This window comes from Macaca thibetana, chromosome 3, assembly GCF_024542745.1.
Source record: "Macaca thibetana thibetana isolate TM-01 chromosome 3, ASM2454274v1, whole genome shotgun sequence".
Lineage (NCBI taxonomy): Eukaryota > Metazoa > Chordata > Mammalia > Primates > Cercopithecidae > Macaca > Macaca thibetana.
This window is the reverse complement of record NC_065580.1, coordinates 81,824,665-81,844,303: the sequence shown is the minus strand read 5'-3', so window position 1 is coordinate 81,844,303 and position 19,639 is coordinate 81,824,665. Positions and strand designations below refer to the sequence as shown.

Here is a 19,639-nt window from a genome sequence, read left to right as displayed (position 1 = left end):
CTTCATAGAGCTGAAGATAGGATCTTGCTCAGTTAGGCTTTGGTTTAAGGGAATGTTCTGACTGGTTTGGTATTCTATCTAGATCACTGACACTTTCTGCATATCAGCAGTAACACTCTAGCACTTTATTATTTGTGTGTTCACTGGAGCAGTACTTTCAGTTTCCTTCAAGAAACTTTTCTTTGCATTCATAACTTGGCACCCCCAAACAATTACAATAGTAACATCAAAGATCACTGATTGCAGATCACCATAACAGATGTAATAATAATGAAAAAGTTTGAAATATTGCAGGAATTACCAAAATGTGACACAGAGACACAAAATGAACACATGCTGTTGGAAAAATGGCACCAATAGATTTGCTCAATGCAAGGTTTTCACAAACCTGCTATTTGTAAAAAATGCACAATCTGCAAAGCAAAATAAAGCAAAGCCCAATAAAATAAGGTATACCTGTAAAACATTCTAATATACTTACATTATTTCTTTTCAAGTTTTATTACTCTATGTAATGCATTGGGTATTAAGTCTTAAAGAGAACTGGTGCTGAATACTATTTAAAAAAATCAAAGCCCAATTCAGATTTGTCCTTTGAAAATAGTCATACTTTTGCTGAAGGAATTCCATACTAATTAAACTTTAATGAACAAAATGATTCCATATTTTACAGCTCAATAGTTTTTATTATTTTGCTCTGACTTTTTGTGCTTAAAGAAAAAAATTAAAATTACAAAGAGAACGTAAATCAATATATCAGCCAAAATATTAAAATATATCTGTCGAAGTATTGAGGAAGAAAAAAAGTCTTTTTCAGTTCATCTAGAGAAATAAGGGAGAGTTCTAGGTTTATTTACTGCCCTATTGTCAAACAAAATACAATATTATATTTAAGTGCTGGGCATACTTTGCTTTGTGCACTAAGAGTCATGATCCAATGGCTCTAAAATTACCAGGCCTTGGTACTGCTGTGTGGACATCATACTGACATTCAGAAAGCTAAAATACATTTTTTGTAGGCCACTTTAATTATATTCATTTGTCTTCCAAGTGTAGTAACAATTAAATAGTTCAGAATAGTTTGTCTAATGCCTTATTAATATAAAATAATGTCTTTTTAACATTAATTTTTAAATATAGTGATTTTTATTGACTTTTCCATGTTTTCTCTCTTTGCCTAGTATGCTTGTGAATGATATTACAGAAGACTTTCTGGACATTAATGAATAGCTTAAGCAACTGCTTTTTTGCAAGCATCTGTAGAATTCAAAGTGTGCTTTGCTAGCACCCAAAGTTACTCTTTAGAAATTTGCTTCATACCAGTTTGCACTATAGCACTAATTATTGAAATAAGAAGGCTCTACAAATATTACAAATAAGGAAAAACCTTTTAATATAATATCTTTATATTGTAAATATGTGTGTGGAATATTTATATCCTTGTGTGGCAACATTTAACATTGTTGCCTAATAGCCTAAGCAGTCTACTGCTTATTCCACCAGCCTCTCACAGTTCTGACATAGATGATTCCAAAGCAAGTGTCATGTTTCAATGACCATTGCTAGCTACTGAAAGGAAGGAACTATAAATATCAAACACTGTTGTATCACTCAGGGCCTCTAGTATACATGCCTCAGCTGTGGCTTTTCTACTGGCATTTGTAGGAACAGGAAAGAATCATCGGGGGGGAAAAAAAAAAAAACTTGGGAAAGGAATACATCCTGGATGAATTTTTAAAATTATAATACCCAATTTACAAATAGACTTTAGTTTAAGAGTTGGTGCTTTTAAGTTGAATATGGAACTCAAGATAAAACTGATAAATATAATCATGAATATGGGTAGAGAATAACCCACCTGACCACTCAACCATAAAGTAATTGAAATGTATTACTTTTTGTAATAGGATTCTACCAAAGATTATATAGGTTCACTATTAGAGGTTAATTAGAAACAAAATTGAATAAGAAATTCTTCCTTATCATAGTGGATACTCGTATTTGAGGAAGAACATGTTTAATTAAACCAGGCAGAAAAAGCAATAAATAGAGTCTTGTAAACAAGCTGAAATGGAGTCCTAATTTCTCCAAAGAGCTTTTCCACTTGGTAGAATTTATTTAATGTCTAATTCATTTCAGATTTTCAATGTCTCATTTGATAGCATAGGTAGAGCTAGAACTGCTTTTGCAGTTATCATTCACAACTGGAATCTTTTTTTCCTTTCAAATGTAAAAGAGAGGCAGGGGGTGAGGGACAGACTTTTCCTGAGGTAACTAGTTGCAAGTTTAAAGAGCCAAGGAAAGAAGGAAAGAGCATCTAAGGATACTTGGGCACAAAGAGAAAGCAACTGCCTAGGGTAGAATTTAAATAAGGTGTGGAGATCAGCACTAAGCTCACACAGGCTCCCTAAGGGAGTACAGAGGAGGTGATGAGGGAGAGATGGGCTGGAGATTTTCCTGCAGCTGCCATTTGTGTCAGGTGTGATGGAAGAGCATCTGCCATTATCATTTAGTTCTGTCTGTTCATGTCCCAACACCTCAACTCATCTACTACTTCATATCATGGTTTTCAAACTGGGTTTTCCAGAGCCCCTTAGGCCAGGCTGTCAAACATAGCCCCCAATAGATCCTGTGTCCTTATTTGGCTTTCCTTTCAGTTTTTTAGGAATAAAGTGTTCCATTGCTTAAAATAAATTTAACTGCCAAGAACAATTCATTATTTGCAAAAACCAAAAAAGAAAAATTAGAATTTTGCTTTTATCAGCAATTTCTGCTACTATAGGAAATTTTAAGTAATCTGGATATAAAACAAAATTGACTCCCCTTTGATCTTTTAAATAGACATTAAAAAAAAAAAACAGGAAATGTATCCAAATAACACTTTCCCCTCCCTTTGTTGAAATTAATTTATTGCTAGTTTATCCATGCTTGACCTTTGACCTGTAAAATATAAAATAATGTAGGAAGAAGAAACTTTCTTAAGCTTTTGGCATTTTTGTTTGGTTGCTTGGTTTTGCATTTTCTTCTATACCTGGAAATGGACAGTAAAAAAAACCTACTTTAAAAATCTTAAATTCTGAATGGTTCAAAACACGAATTCAATTTTAAAGCATTTCAATTATAATCTATTTAGATCTATTTCTCTGGTCCCCAGTGAGATGCTATGTGAAAAAGTCAGCAATTATGGGAATGCACTATCTGAGTCATTCTCTTAGAGAGTCATAGTTTGTATTACCCAAAAGAGAAAGTCCAGGGTAAAGAGACCTGATTAACCTAGTTTAATGCAGCAGTTTTTCAATTTACAACAGAATGCTTTTTGTTAAAATTATGTTTAATACTTATTGGAATCCAATAAACCAGTGTTTAGAGATCATCCTTTGCAAATACTTTCATGGCAATATTAGATTTTAATTGATTGAAAGAACAGTGCATTGCACTGGAACAAGTTAAAAATAAATCATTCTAATAAGCTTCAAAATTAATACATTTTCCATTACTTCATCTTCACAATCTGTACACTCTATCAAATGTTTGTATTCCTGACAAAGCCCTATTATGAAAGTGAGGTTTTTAAACTCTGCGTCTGATTTCCAATATTATGTTAGTTAAAATTATAAATGTTAAATATGAGGAGAAAGTCAATGTGTAATTAATATGTGTAATTATTCCCAAGGTTTGTTGTTATGGTTGAATAAGTAAAATATAGACACAGGTTCTTAAATATATAAGTTTATTTTCTTTTTTAACAAAATATATATTTGAAAGTGCAATACAATTATGATACTGACTACCTGGAGTTAGGCCAAACTTCACAGGTTAAGGGACCAGTACTCCACAAGACTCCTCTCACTTCAGATATCAGCCGCAAATTTCGGAGTCCCCAAGCCAACCTTACTTCTCACAAGCTGGTTGCAAATTTCTGACTTCCCAGTACTGCCCCAGGCTCAATAATTCACTAGAACAGCTGACAGAACTTGGAAAAGCACTATATTTACCACTGCAGTTTTATAATAGCAAAAGGATACAAATCAGAACCAGCTCAAAAAGACAGGTAGCTGAGGTGAGGGGGCATCTGAAACATGAAACATCCATCATCTCTCCTTATGGAGTCAGGAGGCATCTTTCTGTCAGCACACTGATGTGCATTTCCAAACAGAAAGCTCACCTGAGCTTTGGTATCCAGAGTTTTTATTCAGGTTTCATTACATACGCATGACTGAGGAATCATTGGCCATGTGGTTAAATGCAATCTCTCCCTTCTTAGAGGTGGGTCAGATAACATGTAGCTCAAAGCTCCAACTCTCCAATCACATGATTGGTCTCTCCGGTGTGACCAGCCCCTTCCTGAGATATCCCTATGGCATAATAAGTGGTCTGAGGAGCCCACCATGAATAACATAGATAGTTCTATCGCTAGTGAAATCTCAGGGCCGAGAGATTTGCCTTTCAGGAATCAGGGACAAGGGCCAGGCAAATTCCTTATTACACAAGAGAAGCCTTTAGAGTTTGCTGTAAGAAATGCCCTTGGTAATGAGCTTGTACATAGATATGAACAAATGAATCTGAAAAAGCATGGTCATTGAATAAACTCCCAGTATTAAAATAACAACAATAACAAAACCTCACAGCCATTCATACTGATGTTGAAATTTTCTGAGAAAATTTATAACTACTTAGCAGATATGAAAACATATGCCTTCAAATGTATATAAAATGAATAAACAATTAATATTATACTTCCATAAATTTTCCTGGGTACTTTACTATGATAATTAATTACCTAATGTTGATTTATAACTTTTCATCCATCAAATACACAATGGGTAGAACATTGGAACATAGGAATTTGGATATATACATAGTAATTTGGTTGCCCCAGGTATCAGATCCCCAGTTTTTAATATATAATTGCTCCAGAATATTGTCCATTTGGAAAATTTTTGCAAAATGGTTTTTTTCAATTTTTTCCAGCTTAGTCAATAGATAGACAATAGATAAGAGACTAGCTACATCTTCTCATTCCCAGTTGCAGTCAAGTGCATATAATACACATTTAAGTAGAAGAGATTTTTGAGGTTGCTTTTGAAATTAATCCAGATGTTTCAAAGAGAATGCCAGAGTTACTCATTCACACAGCTATAAATCAGAACCAACCAGTATTTTCTATGTGCTTTCAAAATGAATGCTTTGATCCATCAACAGTGCTCCTTTCAACAGCACAATTTAGTAATTGTGAAGTTTGTTGAAATCTACTTTATCTCCACATTCATAATTCAAATGAATGAGTGATTGTATATATCTCAAAGGCAATATGTCCCCCAGTTGCCACTTTAAGCCTGCAAGTGTTTTGTGTTTATTTCAACCTGAAAGCAGCAGTCAAAAATATAATCAGAAGTCTGGAGTTTAATTTTTCCAAGTGTCAAATTCTGTGTTGAACTGCTGAAAGTTTTAATATCCTAATTGTGAAGTCATTCATTTTATTCCAGCATCCTCAGAAACCATACATTGCTACAAGATGCCAGCAGTTTATTTAGCCTTAAAACATTCTAAATGTTTTTCTATCTTTCCACCCCCATGGTTGTTTGGTGTTAATTGCCCTAAAAAAATGATCTGAGCAGAGAAGGCAGAGGAATGCTTATCTAGCAGTTCACCAGTAGCATTAAGGGTTTTAATGGTGCTAGATAAACATGACAGGCAATTATTGAATGTTGTCAGACATTGGAAAATAAAATTGAGATGCTAGGCAATATACGCTTTTGCAGTTTTATCTTTATCTCAGTTTCTAATTTGTATCTTTTAACAGTTTAATAGGCTGAATTTTATTCGAGAGATGTTTTCTGGAATATGCTATTGGAAAATCAGACATAAAAATTTTATATCTCCTTAATAACACAATGTGAATCATGAAGTCATACATGTTAAATCTTACTAAAGCCATAATATTTCAATCAAAAAAAGAATTTCCATTTATCTGTTACTCTGTGGGGTAGTGACATGAAAGACCACCATGTGCTTCTATTTTCAGTTATAATTACTGAGCTAAAAAAGGCCAGAAGTTTACTTTTGAGGGACATTTTGCAGTTTATCAAGGTGGCAGAATGCAATTCTTCTAAAAATATTTCAATAACTTATTACCTTTGAAATACTAGTGCTCTTTTGCCAGAGCCATTGATAATATTTGGAAATGATTTGGATGGTTTTTAATTCACTGTAATCTTATAAATATTATTAAATAATCTGGTCATAATGCTATTGATTTGGAAATGACTTTAGATACTTTTAAAGTTTGATTCCATTTATTAAACTATTATATATTTAAAGAAAATAAATTATTACTGGCCCTAAAATAAGAAGAGTTCTTTTTAGGCATCTCTTACTATTTTAGGTCAATTAATTTACTGCCTGAACTGTTAGAAAAAGGGAATGGAATTTGAAATATATTTCAACTCAGAATCATGAAGGGGCTTATTTCTCCACCCCAAAGCATAAAGTCAAAATGTGAGATTTAAGTAGATCACTGCAATCTATTTTAAAATTTCAGTAACACTACTCTGAAATATTCCTTTAGTTCTTTGTTGGACTTTCCTCTGGATCATTATTGATACTCCAAAAGCCATCTTGAATACATGTGAAGTTACATTAGAAACTTAGCACTGGCATCTTCTTTCTGTCTTCTATGTCTCACAACAAACAAAATCCCAACTCTGCCACATCTGCCCTCCAAAAGATTATCTGGGACTAATCCCCACTTTCAGAACTTTTCATTGTATCCTAATCTTCATGCCAAACTTGTGATCCTATTTTTTAAAATTTATTTTATACTTCATTTACAATGGATGATATAATACACATACCATCCAATTTATCAATTTCTCTCCTAGGAGTACACCAAACAGAAACGCATACATATGTCCATCAAAAAACACATTCTAGAATATCCATAGCAGCAATGTTAACAATGGCCCCATATTGAAAACTACCTAAATGCCTACCAACAATAGAATGAATAAATAAGCCATAGTATAGTCACACAATAGAATGTTACACATCAACTAGAATAAACAGTATTCAGCAATATGCACCAATATAGATGAAATGCACGTCACAACGTAGAGTGAAAAGGCTAGTACAAATGGATATACACTATATGATTCTATTTACATGAAATTTTTAAAAAGTAAAACTATTCTACACTGCGAGTAGTCAGGATAGTGGTTGCTCTTCTAAGAAGAGGTAGTGGCTGGAAGGGAATACAGAGGAGAGTTCTGGACTATTTATTTCATGGGTGTGTTCAGTGAAATTTACATCTATGGAAAATGCACTTTCGTGTATGAAGACTACAAAGGTTAAAACAAATATCTCTGACAAATGTATAGGAGATATTACATAAAAAGATATGCCAGAAATCTATCTTCCATTTTTTTGGTTCTGCCTGTATCTTACAGTAGCTCTTCCTAACTTAAGTCCTACACAATCACACAGACAAATGATTGAAAGTAAAACTTGTGAAACCTGAGTAAGCATGATGGATTATATTAATGTCAGTAACTTGAGAGTGGTGGAAGCTTGTATTTTTAACATGTGTCTCAGGTAATTTATGATTAGGCAAGGCTAGGAAATACTATATAGTAAATTAGTATTTTAACACTTTCAGTACAGGACAGTTGGGGCACGATCTTATAGATTAAATTTGCCATTTTGGTTTAAAGGTGGTCTGACTTTCCTGTAGTTAAAGAAATTAATGCTTGTTGGTTCTTTTTAAAAACCTACCTACGCTAAAAAGAATAAAATACTTAGAAATAAATATAACAAAATAAGTTCAAGACCTGTACACTGAAGACTATAAAACATCATTGAAAGAAATTAAAGATCTATATAAATGGAAATAAATTCCATGTGTCTGAGTTAAGACAGCAGTACTCCCAAACTGATCAACAAATTTGACACAATTCCTATCAAAATCATAGCTGCAATTTTTTGCAGAAATTGACAATCTTATTCTAAAATGTATATAGAAATTTGACTCAAAATAGCCAAATCTATCTTTAAAAGGATAAACAAAATAGGAAGACTCACACTTCTGGATTTCAGTACTTGCTACAAAGTTACAGTAGTCAAGACTATGGTACTATCATGAAACTAGACACAGAGATAAATGGAATTTAGGGTTCAAAACGAAATCGTTACATTGTGGCCAACTGATTTTCAACAAGGGTGCCAAAACAGTTCAATTAGGAAATAACAGTATTTTTCAACAACTGAAGACAGGATAACTCAATAACCACATGCAAAAGAATGAAGTTGGACCTCTACCTTTTATCATAAACAAAAATTAACTCAAAATGAAACATGCACCTAAATATACAAGCTAAAACTATAAAATTCTCATGAGAAAACACAACTCTAAACCTAGATGACTTTGATTTCAGTAGTGGGTTCCTAGATATAATACCAAAGCACTAACAACCAAGGAAAAAAGACAAACTGGTCTTCATTAGCATTTAAAACTTTTGTTCTTCAAGGAACACTAAAATTTTAAAAAAGAGACAATAACAAGTTTGACAAGAATTCATAGAAATTGGAACATGCATACATATCTTGTGGAATGTAAAGTGGTGTAGTCATTTTGGAAAACAGTGACACTTCCTGAAAAAGCTAAATGGGTTACCACATGACTGAGCAATTTCACTGTAATGTATATATTCAAGGGAATTGAAAATGTATGCCCACACAGAAGCTTGTAAACAAATGTTCCTAGCAGCATTATTCCTAGACAAAAAGTGAGAACTTGAATGTCCATTAACTGATGAGTGGATAAACAATGTGAAATGTCCATACAATGAAATATTATTCAATCATAGAAAGGACTGAAGAACTGATACATGTTATAACATAAATGAACCTTGAAAACATTGTACTAAGTGAAGGAAGCCAGCCAGGCATGGTGGTTCACACCTGTAATCCCGATACTTCGGAAGGCCAAGGATAGCTTGAGGCCAGAAGTTCTAGACCAACCTGAGCAACACAGTAATACCTCATCTCTATTAAAAAATATGAAAATCCGCCTGGCATGATGGTGAGCACCCTTAGTCCCAGCTCAGCTACTTAAGAGGCTGATGTAGGAGGATCTCTTGAGTGCAGGAGGTCAAGGCTGCTGTGAGCTATGATGACACCACTGCACTCCAGCCTGGGTGACAGAGTGAGACATCATCTCTAAAACAAAATAGAAATAAGATCACGTAATGTTTTATTTCATTTATACAAAATGTCTAGATTAGGCAAATTCATAGAGATAGAAAGCAGATTTATGGTTGGCAGGGGATGAGGAAGGGGAAAATAGGAAGTGGCTGCCAGTAACCATAGGATTTATTTTTGGAGTAAAACAGATATTCTAAAATTAGATGGTGGTGATGGTTGCACAACTCAGCAAACATACTGAAAACAAAAACATGAGATTATTTTTATGGAATATGAATTATATCTCCATAAATTTTTAAAAATCTACCTAGAGTTGCCTAGTATCAACTGTTTACATTATAATCATTGTCAAAATCGAATCTCTGCTGTTGAGATAAAATGGTAAGGCAGAGTGTTTTCCTGTACCAAGAACACCCTCCCTCCACATTCAGACTATTATAGAGGACAATCGTGTATTTCATTCTTGACTAGAGGAATTTTGCTGTTTTCACATGTTTGCCTTGAGAATAATAGTGTTTAATTTGTATTGTGAAATGGCAAGTTTGCAGTTAAGAACTATTCAAAGATAGAATACTCCCATTTCCCAAAACAAATCTGTGCACTATTAATTGAATTGGTTGGGTGATTTGACGGAATGAGTACTGGATCAGACCTCAGAAAACTTTTCCCCATCCCTTACTGTGTAACCTTGGACTCAGTCGGTCATCACTCTGCATTTGTTTTCTTATCTGCCGGTTAGACTATCAATACTTGCACAATTCATACATAAGATTTTCAAGAGAATCAAATGGATACAAGATATGAAGGTGCCTTGAAAGGGACAGCATGTAAAATATGAGACGTTACTTAACATCCTTCATTTTTCTTCAGACTTTATTTTCAAAGGAGGAGAAAAACAAGATGCTAAGTTAAATGGTTCCTTTTGGGTACTGAGTGAAAGGGACTGGGATTTCTTAAGAAAGAATGTTGCATGGACTCAGAACCCTGAACTTGTGTGACATTAACAGATAGGGTTTTACAGAAAACTGTTATAATTTTTTAATGTGTCATTCTGTCAGCATGAGAATGATATGGCAGCAGACAGGTTATTGTCAATTAAACACAAGCTGTCAGTCAGAAATGTTGAAATATGGTGAGCATGAATCCTAAGCAGACCACATGGCAGCTGCTCAACTGTTATTTTAACAGAGTCACTGTATATATGTGACATTTTCCTGCAGAATTTAATTTAAGTCCCTAACAACGGAGACACCTCTGCATTTGCATGCTGCTGTCAAGTCAGTCTTGGACCTTCTAAATGAGCTAGAATAGTGGGTGGTAGTGGGAGAGTGACAGGTGGAGGAGATGACTCTTATCTCATTTTCCTTCACTCAGGTTACATTGAAGAGGCCTGCATCATCCCCTGCCCCTCAGACTGCAAGCTCAGTGAGTGGTCCAACTGGTCGCGCTGCAGCAAGTCCTGTGGAAGTGGTGTGAAGGTTCGTTCTAAATGGCTGCGTGAAAAACCATATAATGGAGGAAGACCTTGCCCCAAACTGGACCATGTCAACCAGGTATTTTCTATCATTGACAGTGTTAAGATATTGTTGAGATTCACAATGATCTGATTTTTTTCTCCAAAATGGAGAACAGTAAATAATAGCTATTGAATAAAAAATTGACCGATTTTTACCATTAGAATGCCTGAATAAATACACATATGTTATTAAAATTTCAAATTAGACATATTATCTCTGTATTCTCTGGAGATTCCATACCTTGCAAGTATATGAATATGTATATAATTCAATGGAGAGAAAAATGACACCTATCTTTGAAATAATGTCAAGGTATTTAATCTGTCATAAGATTGTATCTAACATGTAGGCTGAGATTATCTCATTCTTATAGTTTCCCCAGACTGTCAGAAAAGACATCTCAATTACCAACTACTTAAATTAAAATCAAAGAAATAATATGGATTTGGATCTAAAATTAGGAAAAATATATACTGTTTGTTTAAATGTGTTTGATATAAAACAAATTGAGAAAACAACTACAAAGATGGCCTCAAAGTCACTATAAGTATATTATCAATTTACTGATTGACCATTTTCAGTTTTATTTGGAACTCTGACTTTTGATGCATTCTTTCTTACCTGCTGTTAATAGTTGTTATTCTGTTCTATTAGAAATAAAAAGAAAAAAGCCTAATGGAGGAATTGTGACTAATTTAAATGAAATGTACCCTAATCCGACAATTATTACCATGTTTGGCCTACAGGTGAATTAACAAAGAATAATTTCATATATTATGTGTGGGTGTTAAGTTGTGTATTTGAATTTAAATCACAACCAAATAATCAAGTCCTTAAATATGTAGAACTGTTTCACACATATATAGACTCATTTTAATCTCTAAACACACTGCTTACCTGTATACATACTTTACTTCCCAGATTGACATAACTTTGTTCATAATAAAAGTACATTGTAGAGAAAACAGAAAGACCTTTGGAATTAAGTAAATTAAGATGAAGATCGTGAAGAATTAAATTCTATAATAAGTACTCTAAAGAGTCTTGATTGTTCCCCAAGTGAAGTTGCTGATTTTATCTTTAGGTGCAATGGAGGGTAAATAACACACTCCCTTGCTGCCATCTACTGGTAGTTTAGCTTCCCTGTCACAGAGCATTTTGCGTTTCTAAGATGCTAAGGAAATTTCCAAAGAAGAAAATTCAGTTCAGCAACTATAATTATATAACTGTAAAACAGAATAACTGAACTAAAATGTTTATAATACAAAAGAATATTTCTCTACACATTTTGAAACCTTGAATTTTCAGTAGCAAATTTAAATTTTGATAAATTATGTATGATTCACAATCCTAAAAAGAGAAATTCTACACGTACTCATACCTATTTCACTTTAGCATGTATGTGTGCACCCAGTCAGATATGCAATTAAAATCTGTGTTTGCCTCAGATTTTCCTTAAGTGTGAATTTCAAAAGGTTCAAAACCTCAGGCCAAGTTGTCTTTGCTATTACTAGTGTTTAGCCTAAACCATTTGTCACTTTCCAACTCTAATATATTCTGATGCAGTTTGACAGGGGTATTGTGACTTGGTATCAGTTGACTGAAGGCTTATTGAGACATTAACAACCGAAAAATCAAAGCAAAAACAAATAATACATTTTTGAACATTTGAGCATAAATGTTCTGCATAAAAATAGAAACTTATATGAATTTGTGTATTAGTGAGATGTTTAGGGAAAATAAAAATGTAAAGATTCGTGTTAATGTTGAAAATTTTAAATCACATAGATGTTTACTACGATTATACATTCCTCAGTAAAATAATCAGAAGCCCTTTGGCTTGAAAACGGTCTCTGAGTTTCTATTTTTCTAGCTGAGGAAGGAAGTACTCAAATCCTCATTTTCTACAAAACAGCTGAACTAATTAAGGTAAATCAATGGCTAGATCAAGCTACAAATATACTGATAGACAATAGTCCATTGACAAGTTGGATCACAAGTTATTTGCACTATATATCAATTTCCCATGCTATGTATTTTGAGGTCAACTCCGTTTTCCAAGATTGCTCCATCCTGCCCATCTAATTTTTTCATTGGCTCTGCTATTTACAATACTCATTTGTGTGTCTTACTTTTCAACAATAATAAGTAGTTGTGTATTATCTCCTATGACCTAAGAAAAATGTTCTAGTATTTTACCAAAAAAGTAGGTTTTTACATTTAAGTAATAATACTTGAAACTTACCACGAGTTCTTCTCATAGCATACTGACGTTTTATCTTGTTTCCTTTTTCATCATTCCTGTTGAACACCACTCCAGGCACAGGTAAGAACTCTTAAAACTCATGGTTCTTAATAGAATGCTTCTTTTCTAAAATTTCCTGGTTTCTGAGAACACATTTCTCTTCTTGCCTTGTCTTTTATGTTTTACAGGGAGAAAATATCACATTTTCCATTAAAGAATTTTTTCTATAGCTGTTTTCTTTTTCTTTTATATCATAGTTACCTGTGTTCCTGTATTTCATATCCCTCATTGTAATATTAAGGACTGAGGTGAACAAGAGTTGGGAAGAACAAGTTTCACTTCGCTAATCTTGATAGGCAGTGACACCCGTTATTAACGGTCTTGTGCTTTTCAGAGGGAGAAGGAAAAAGTGCAAGTGGACTGAAAATGGGTGGGTTGGAGATTGTTCTGAACTGATCAGTATTCACTTCAATACAGGCGATTAAAATAAAAGCCATCAAAGGATTAGGAAGAACAGCATTTCTCCTTCGGTTTTTCTTTTCACCATGAGTTGTAGGGTAATGTTTTATCCTGTGCTATTTAGTTCTATTTTAATACAGCACCTAAATGTGAATGTAATCACTTATGGCAATCATTGCAGAATTTGACTCCAACAGTGCATTTTTCATTCTTCTTTGAGACAGGTCCACTTTATTCATTTTACTTAGGTTTTTAGTGCACTAAAATTGGCACAAAAGAATGGCTCCAAAGGGCTATTTAAGTCTATCTTTTCTAGAATTCATCCCGTAAAAAGCTATAGTTTTCTCTCTCTCTCTCTCTCTCTCTCTCTCTCTCTCTCTCTCTGTCTCTTCAAGAAGTGTGTGTGTGTGTATAAAATAAGGAATAGAGTTGTACTATCATAGATTAGAAAAATACTTTCAAAGAATTGTATTTAATGCCTGAGTCAGCTTGGTTGCAGTGGATTAAGTGTCATTTATTTCCTTTATTTAGTCATTCTCGTTGAAAAAAGAACATAATTGGTTCATTGTACTAAAAACCCTGAAACCAAGCACACCACCCCAAATGTGGGACTGAAAGGCTTTATGGACCCTGGAGCAGAGACAAATTGCTTTGTTTCATGTGGCCCTCACTGCTTGGGGTTGTAGACCAATATCAGACTCTGCTTCCAATCCTTAAATGATTGAGGATTCATTTTAAGATGGCTTTATTTCATATTGTTTATCTTTTTAATTTAGTTTCCCATATGATACACACCAAAAATGTAAATTCTCATCATGATTTATACTTATCTGGAAAATAGGTCAAATTGTATTTATTTGGAAAACAGCTATGTTTTATACATATTCATCAATTCATTGTTCATTCAATCATTCTGCAAATCCCTGTTGAGTACCTAACATGTGAGCACCCTGGGCTAGTATTGAAGTCACACGAAACTGTAAATTACACAGATGGTCCAGAAAGTTACAATACAGTGTGTTAAAGGTCAGCACAGGAAAATATGTAACCTTTCTAATGTGATCCAGTTGATCGGATTCACACCTGCAGCGTAATAGCAGAGCAACAGAATACAACATGGTTAGCCCTATCCTTTACTGCTAGAACTCTTGAGTTCTCTCTATTGCAATGTTAGAATAATAAGCCATAAAGGAGGGGAAAGGAAGTAGCTTAACAGTGGAATGATTGTTGTTATGGTGTGGAAGTCTTCTTGCTCACTCTTACCAGATTCCCTGAGATTGCTGAGAGCCATGTGTGTTTCAGGTGTATGAGGTTGTCCCATGCCACAGTGACTGCAATCAGTACCTATGGGTCACAGAGCCCTGGAGCATCTGCAAGGTGACTTTTGTGAATATGCGGGAGAACTGTGGAGAGGGCGTGCAAACCCGAAAAGTGAGGTAAGACAAAGCCTAATTACACAGAGAAGCAAGACACAAAACCATCTCCCAATTGCACATGTGCCAACACAACTGTTCACTCCTCCCCAGTCTTCTGGATAAAATTGTCTGCAGTTTTGCTTTTAGGGAATCTGTGTTCATGGAAAACTCTAGGAGAATCTGCTTCAAGCAGCAGTTTATTCTATTCTGGCCTTCTGATTTAGGAAGCTTCACTTCAAATACCCTTAAAGAGAAGGAACAGCGTATTCAATCTGAACTAATGCAGATTTTCAACCCCAATAACTTTTTTGCTTAAAGGCCAAATATATGTCCAAGTTCATTTTTAAAATAATCTGTTTTAAACTCTTGCTCTTTTGTATCAAACTGGCTAACTGAATACTATCCTGTTATCCAGGGAGCTTTCTCTGAAACCCCCAGCTAGTTCCTGCCTGTCACTTGTTCTTCTGTAGCTACACTGGTCAATAGGATAGCCACTAGCCGCACTAACTCAATTTAAATTTAAACAAATTAAGATTAAATTAAATTAAAAATTCATCTCCCCAGTCACACTAGCCATGCCTCAGTGCTCCATAGCCACATGTGGCTGGCAGCTATCTGTTGGACAGCACAGACATAGAGTATTTTTTCGTCATGGCAGAAAGTTCCATTGGACAGGGTTGTTCTGTTACACTCCATATACTCCTCACTGTATTGAAAAGACCCCTCTTCATGTCTATCCCTGTAATAAAACTATAAATTTCTTAAAACAGAGAACCCACCATATTCATAAGAATTCCCTACTGCCTAACACTAGATTGATACTCATTAAATTTTCCATACAGCATTTATCACATGATCCTTAAGGGCTCTAGAACTCTGTCAAACAAGTGCATGAGGTTTTATCACCTCCATTTTGTAGATTAGATTCTCAAGTACTAAATAATGTACCAAGAACACCCATCTATTAAAGTGGCAGCATTGGAATTCAAACCCACGTCTCCCTCCACTCTTTTTAAATACACTGGTTTCTTTTAACCCTTCTCAGTAACACCCAGGAAAGACAAGTATAAGAATATCCAGCACACAGCAACCCAAGTTATGAAGAAGTTCATTCTTACCCATAACCTAACCTTTCATGCATTTAAGATTGATATGTTTTAATCTACTTCAGTAGGAAAGCAGAACAAGTTAATATTTGTTTTACCATATAAAACCTTTGATATGAGCCTATATATAATTTATGTCTAATAAAAAGTTTTATATTTCTTTTTTCAAAAGCCCATCTGAACTCTCAATTTATTTTTTCTCTGAGGACCTTAATATAGGTAGACTGGAAATGGGGAAGATGTAGAGAGGTAATGAGTAGATAGGGACACAGAAAAAAGAAGAGATTCTGTTTTCCACTATTCTCCTTTCAAATTATTTTTTTCTTCAAAATTAAAAAATATTACATTAAGACTTTGATCAGGTTTGTTGTTTCATTAGTAAAAAAAAAATTATAGGCCGGGTGCAGCAGTTCATGCCCGTAATCCCAGCACTTTGGGAGGCCGAGGAAGGCAGATCACATGACCAAGAAATCAAGATCATCCTGGCCAACATGGTGAAACCCCATGTCTACTAAAAATACAAAAATTAGCTGCGCATGGTGGCGCACACCTGTAGTCCTAGCTACTCAGGAGGCTGAGGCAGGAGAATTGTTTGAATCCCGGAGGTGGAGGTTGCAGTGAGCTGAGATGGTGCCACTGCCCTCCAGCCTGGCCACAGAGCAAGACTCCATCTCAAACAAAAAAAAATTTATAATAAAAGAACTACTGGGTGGTTTTCTTCAGCTTTCCCTTCCACTGTCTGTGTACATGTTACTTTTTTTTTTTTTTTTTTTTTTTTGCTTTGTAAATAGATACTCTTAACATTTCCAAACACATTCTAAACAAAGTAACTTTTCAGATCAATTTATTTTTTTAGTAAACAACTTCAATGCAAATAGAGAAAAGAGGTCAGTATTGATTGGGATCTCTAATCATGTAATGATGTTTCTGTTTGTTACTGATTGAGTAGTACACCTCCCTTAAATTATCCTCTGCTAATGAAGGTCAAAATGTCCTGCTTCAATGCAAGTGTTGGGTGACATTTTCAGGATAGATGGGTCTATAAAAAAGGAAGTTTAAATTTATTCAATTACACTCTTCCTCTTTAAGGATGTTATAGCCTATCAAGGAGTGGTGGTAGAAGTGGTTTGCCTTGGTAGGGAAGGATATTTTTTTCACTGACTTTTTCTAGAATTGCCAGCACATAGTGATAATAAAAAACAGACAGATTTAGTTATTGTTGCTTTTTAAATCTATGCAGAAAATACAGTCTCTTTACCACACCTATGATGGGCTTCTGACTTCACCCTTTGCCTACAACTTGGTTCTACACCATGTATCTCTAATATAGTTCAGTTTTCTCACGGTATAATTCTTGCTCCTTGAAAGAAAGACCAAGAATTTGAAGAAAGCAAAGGAATTTAAAGTCCCTTCCTTTGGGCTTAAAACTTGATCCAAATATTTATTCTGTATTCTAGGGTGATTATAAAAATTTTTAATGCAAAATAACAAAAATAAACCTGCAAGTAGTCTGAATGCTACAACAGGAACATTTTAGCAATTGTGGCACATTTAAGCAATGGAATTCAAATGTAGACATTAAAATATATCTTAGAAAAATAGTTAATGACAAGAAGATGATCATAATATATTGTAGATTTTTTAAATGGTACGAATAGGAAAAATTTGCTTCTATTTTGTAAAATGAAAATATATATTTAAAGTAATAGTCTATTAATATAGCCTGTTAGGAGTGGTTATCTCTGATGAAATTGTGGAAATTTTTATTCTTATTTTCTTAAAATGAGTATATTACTTGTATAACAAAAAATAAAAGGAAGAGAGATGTATTCGTCTGTTCTCACAGTGCTATACAGAACTTCCTGAGACTAATTTATAAAGAAAAGAGGTTTAATTGACTCACAGTTCCACAGGCAGTACAGGAGACATGGCTAAGGAGCCTTCAGGAAACTTACAATCACGACAAAACGGTGAAGGAGAAGCAAGCACGTCTTCACATGGCAGCAGGAGAGAGAAAGGGTGAAGGGGGAAGTGCCACACACGTTACAAACAACCAGATCTCATGAGAACTCATTCACTATCATGAGAACAGCAAGGGGAAAATCTGCCCTATGATCCAATCACCCCCTACCAGGTCCCTCCCCCAACATGAGATTTGGGTGGGGGCATAGAGCCAAATCATATCATTCCACCCTGGCCCTTCCCAAATCTCATGTACTTCTCATATTTCAAAACAACCATACCTTCCCAACAGTTCCCCAAAGCCTTAACTCATTCTAGCATTAACTCAAAATTTCAAATCCAAAATCTCATTTGAGACAAGGCAAGTCCCCTCTGCCTATGAACCTGTAAAATCTAAAACAAGTTAGTTACCTCCAAGATACAATTCCCCCATTCCAAATGGGAGATATTGGCCAGAACAAAGAGGTTTCAGGCCCCATGCAAGTCCAGAACCCAGCAGGTCAGTCATTAAATTTTAAAGCTTCAAAATAATCTCCTTTGACTCTGTGTCTCACATCTAGGCCACAATGACACAGGGGTGTGTTCCCAAGGCCTTGGGCAGCTCGACCCCTGTGGCTCTGCAGGGTACAGTCCCCAAGGCTGCTTTCATGAGCTGGCATTGAGTGTCTATAGCTTTTCCAGGTGCACAGTGCAAACTGTCAGTCCATCTGTCATTCTGGGGTCTGGAGGACTGTGGCCCTACTTCTACAGCTCCACTAGACAGTGCCCCAGTGGGGACTCTGTCGGTGGGGGAACCCAACCCAACATTACCACTTCACACTGCCCTACTAGTGAAGGCTCTACCCCTGCAGCAGACTTCTGCCAGGACATCCATGCATTTCCATACATCCTCTGAAATCCAGGTAGAGGATCCTGAGCCTGAACTCTTAGCTTTTGTGCACCCACAGGCCTAACACCATGTAGAAGCCATAAAGGTTTTGGGACTTGCATCCTCTAATTCAATAGCCTGAGCTGTACCTTGGCCCCTTTTAGCCATGGCTGGAGCTGGAGAGACTGGGTTGCAAGGTGCCATGTCCTGAGGCTGCACAGAGCAGTGGAACCATGAGCCTGGCCCACAAAACAAAATTTCCCTCCTAGGCCTCTGGGCCTGTGATGGGAGTGGCTGTCATGAAGGTGTCTGAAACATCTTGGGGACATTTTCTCCATTGTCTTGGCTACTAACATCTGGCTCCTCTTACACAAATTCCTCCATCTGGCTTGAATTCCTTCCAAGAAAATGGGTTTTTCTTTTCTACCACATGCCTGGGCTGCAAATTTTCTAAACTTTGTGCTCTTCTTCCTTTTTAAATGTAAGTTCCAGTTTGGAGTCATTTACTTGTTTATCCAAATAAGTTAGGCTTTTAGAAGCAGCCAGGCCACATCTTGAATGTTTTGCTGCTTAGAAATTTCTTTCACCAGATACCCTAAATCATCTCTCTCAAGTTCAAAGTTCCACAGATCTCTAGAGCAGGGGTACAATGCCACCCATCTCTTTGCTAAAATATAGCAAAAGTGAGCTTTATTCCACTTCCCAATAAGCTTGTCATCTCCATCTGAGAACACCTCAGCCTGGATTTCACCATCCATATTTCTATCAGCATTTTGGTCACAACCATTCAACAAGTCTTTAGGAAGTTCCAAACTTTCCCTCATCTTCCTGTCTTCTTCTGATCCCTCCAAACAGTTCCGACCTCTGTC

At 35.3% G+C, this 19,639-nt stretch overlaps 2 protein-coding genes across 2 annotated transcripts in view; both read left to right on the top strand.

Moving 5' to 3' along the window:
- Positions 1-19,639, top strand: part of NDUFA4 (NDUFA4 mitochondrial complex associated) — a 711,072-nt gene that overhangs the window by 193,524 nt on the left and 497,909 nt on the right. The gene's annotated exons all lie outside the window — the stretch shown is intronic.
- The window catches only part of THSD7A (thrombospondin type 1 domain containing 7A), a 495,713-nt gene that overhangs the window by 424,275 nt on the left and 51,799 nt on the right, over positions 1-19,639 (top strand). Inside the window, exons 14-16 of the mRNA XM_050783030.1 lie at positions 10,573-10,751; positions 13,036-13,041; positions 14,722-14,855. Of these exons, the coding sequence (XP_050638987.1) occupies positions 10,573-10,751; positions 13,036-13,041; positions 14,722-14,855 (319 nt within the window). The remainder of the gene's footprint in view (positions 1-10,572; positions 10,752-13,035; positions 13,042-14,721; positions 14,856-19,639) is intronic.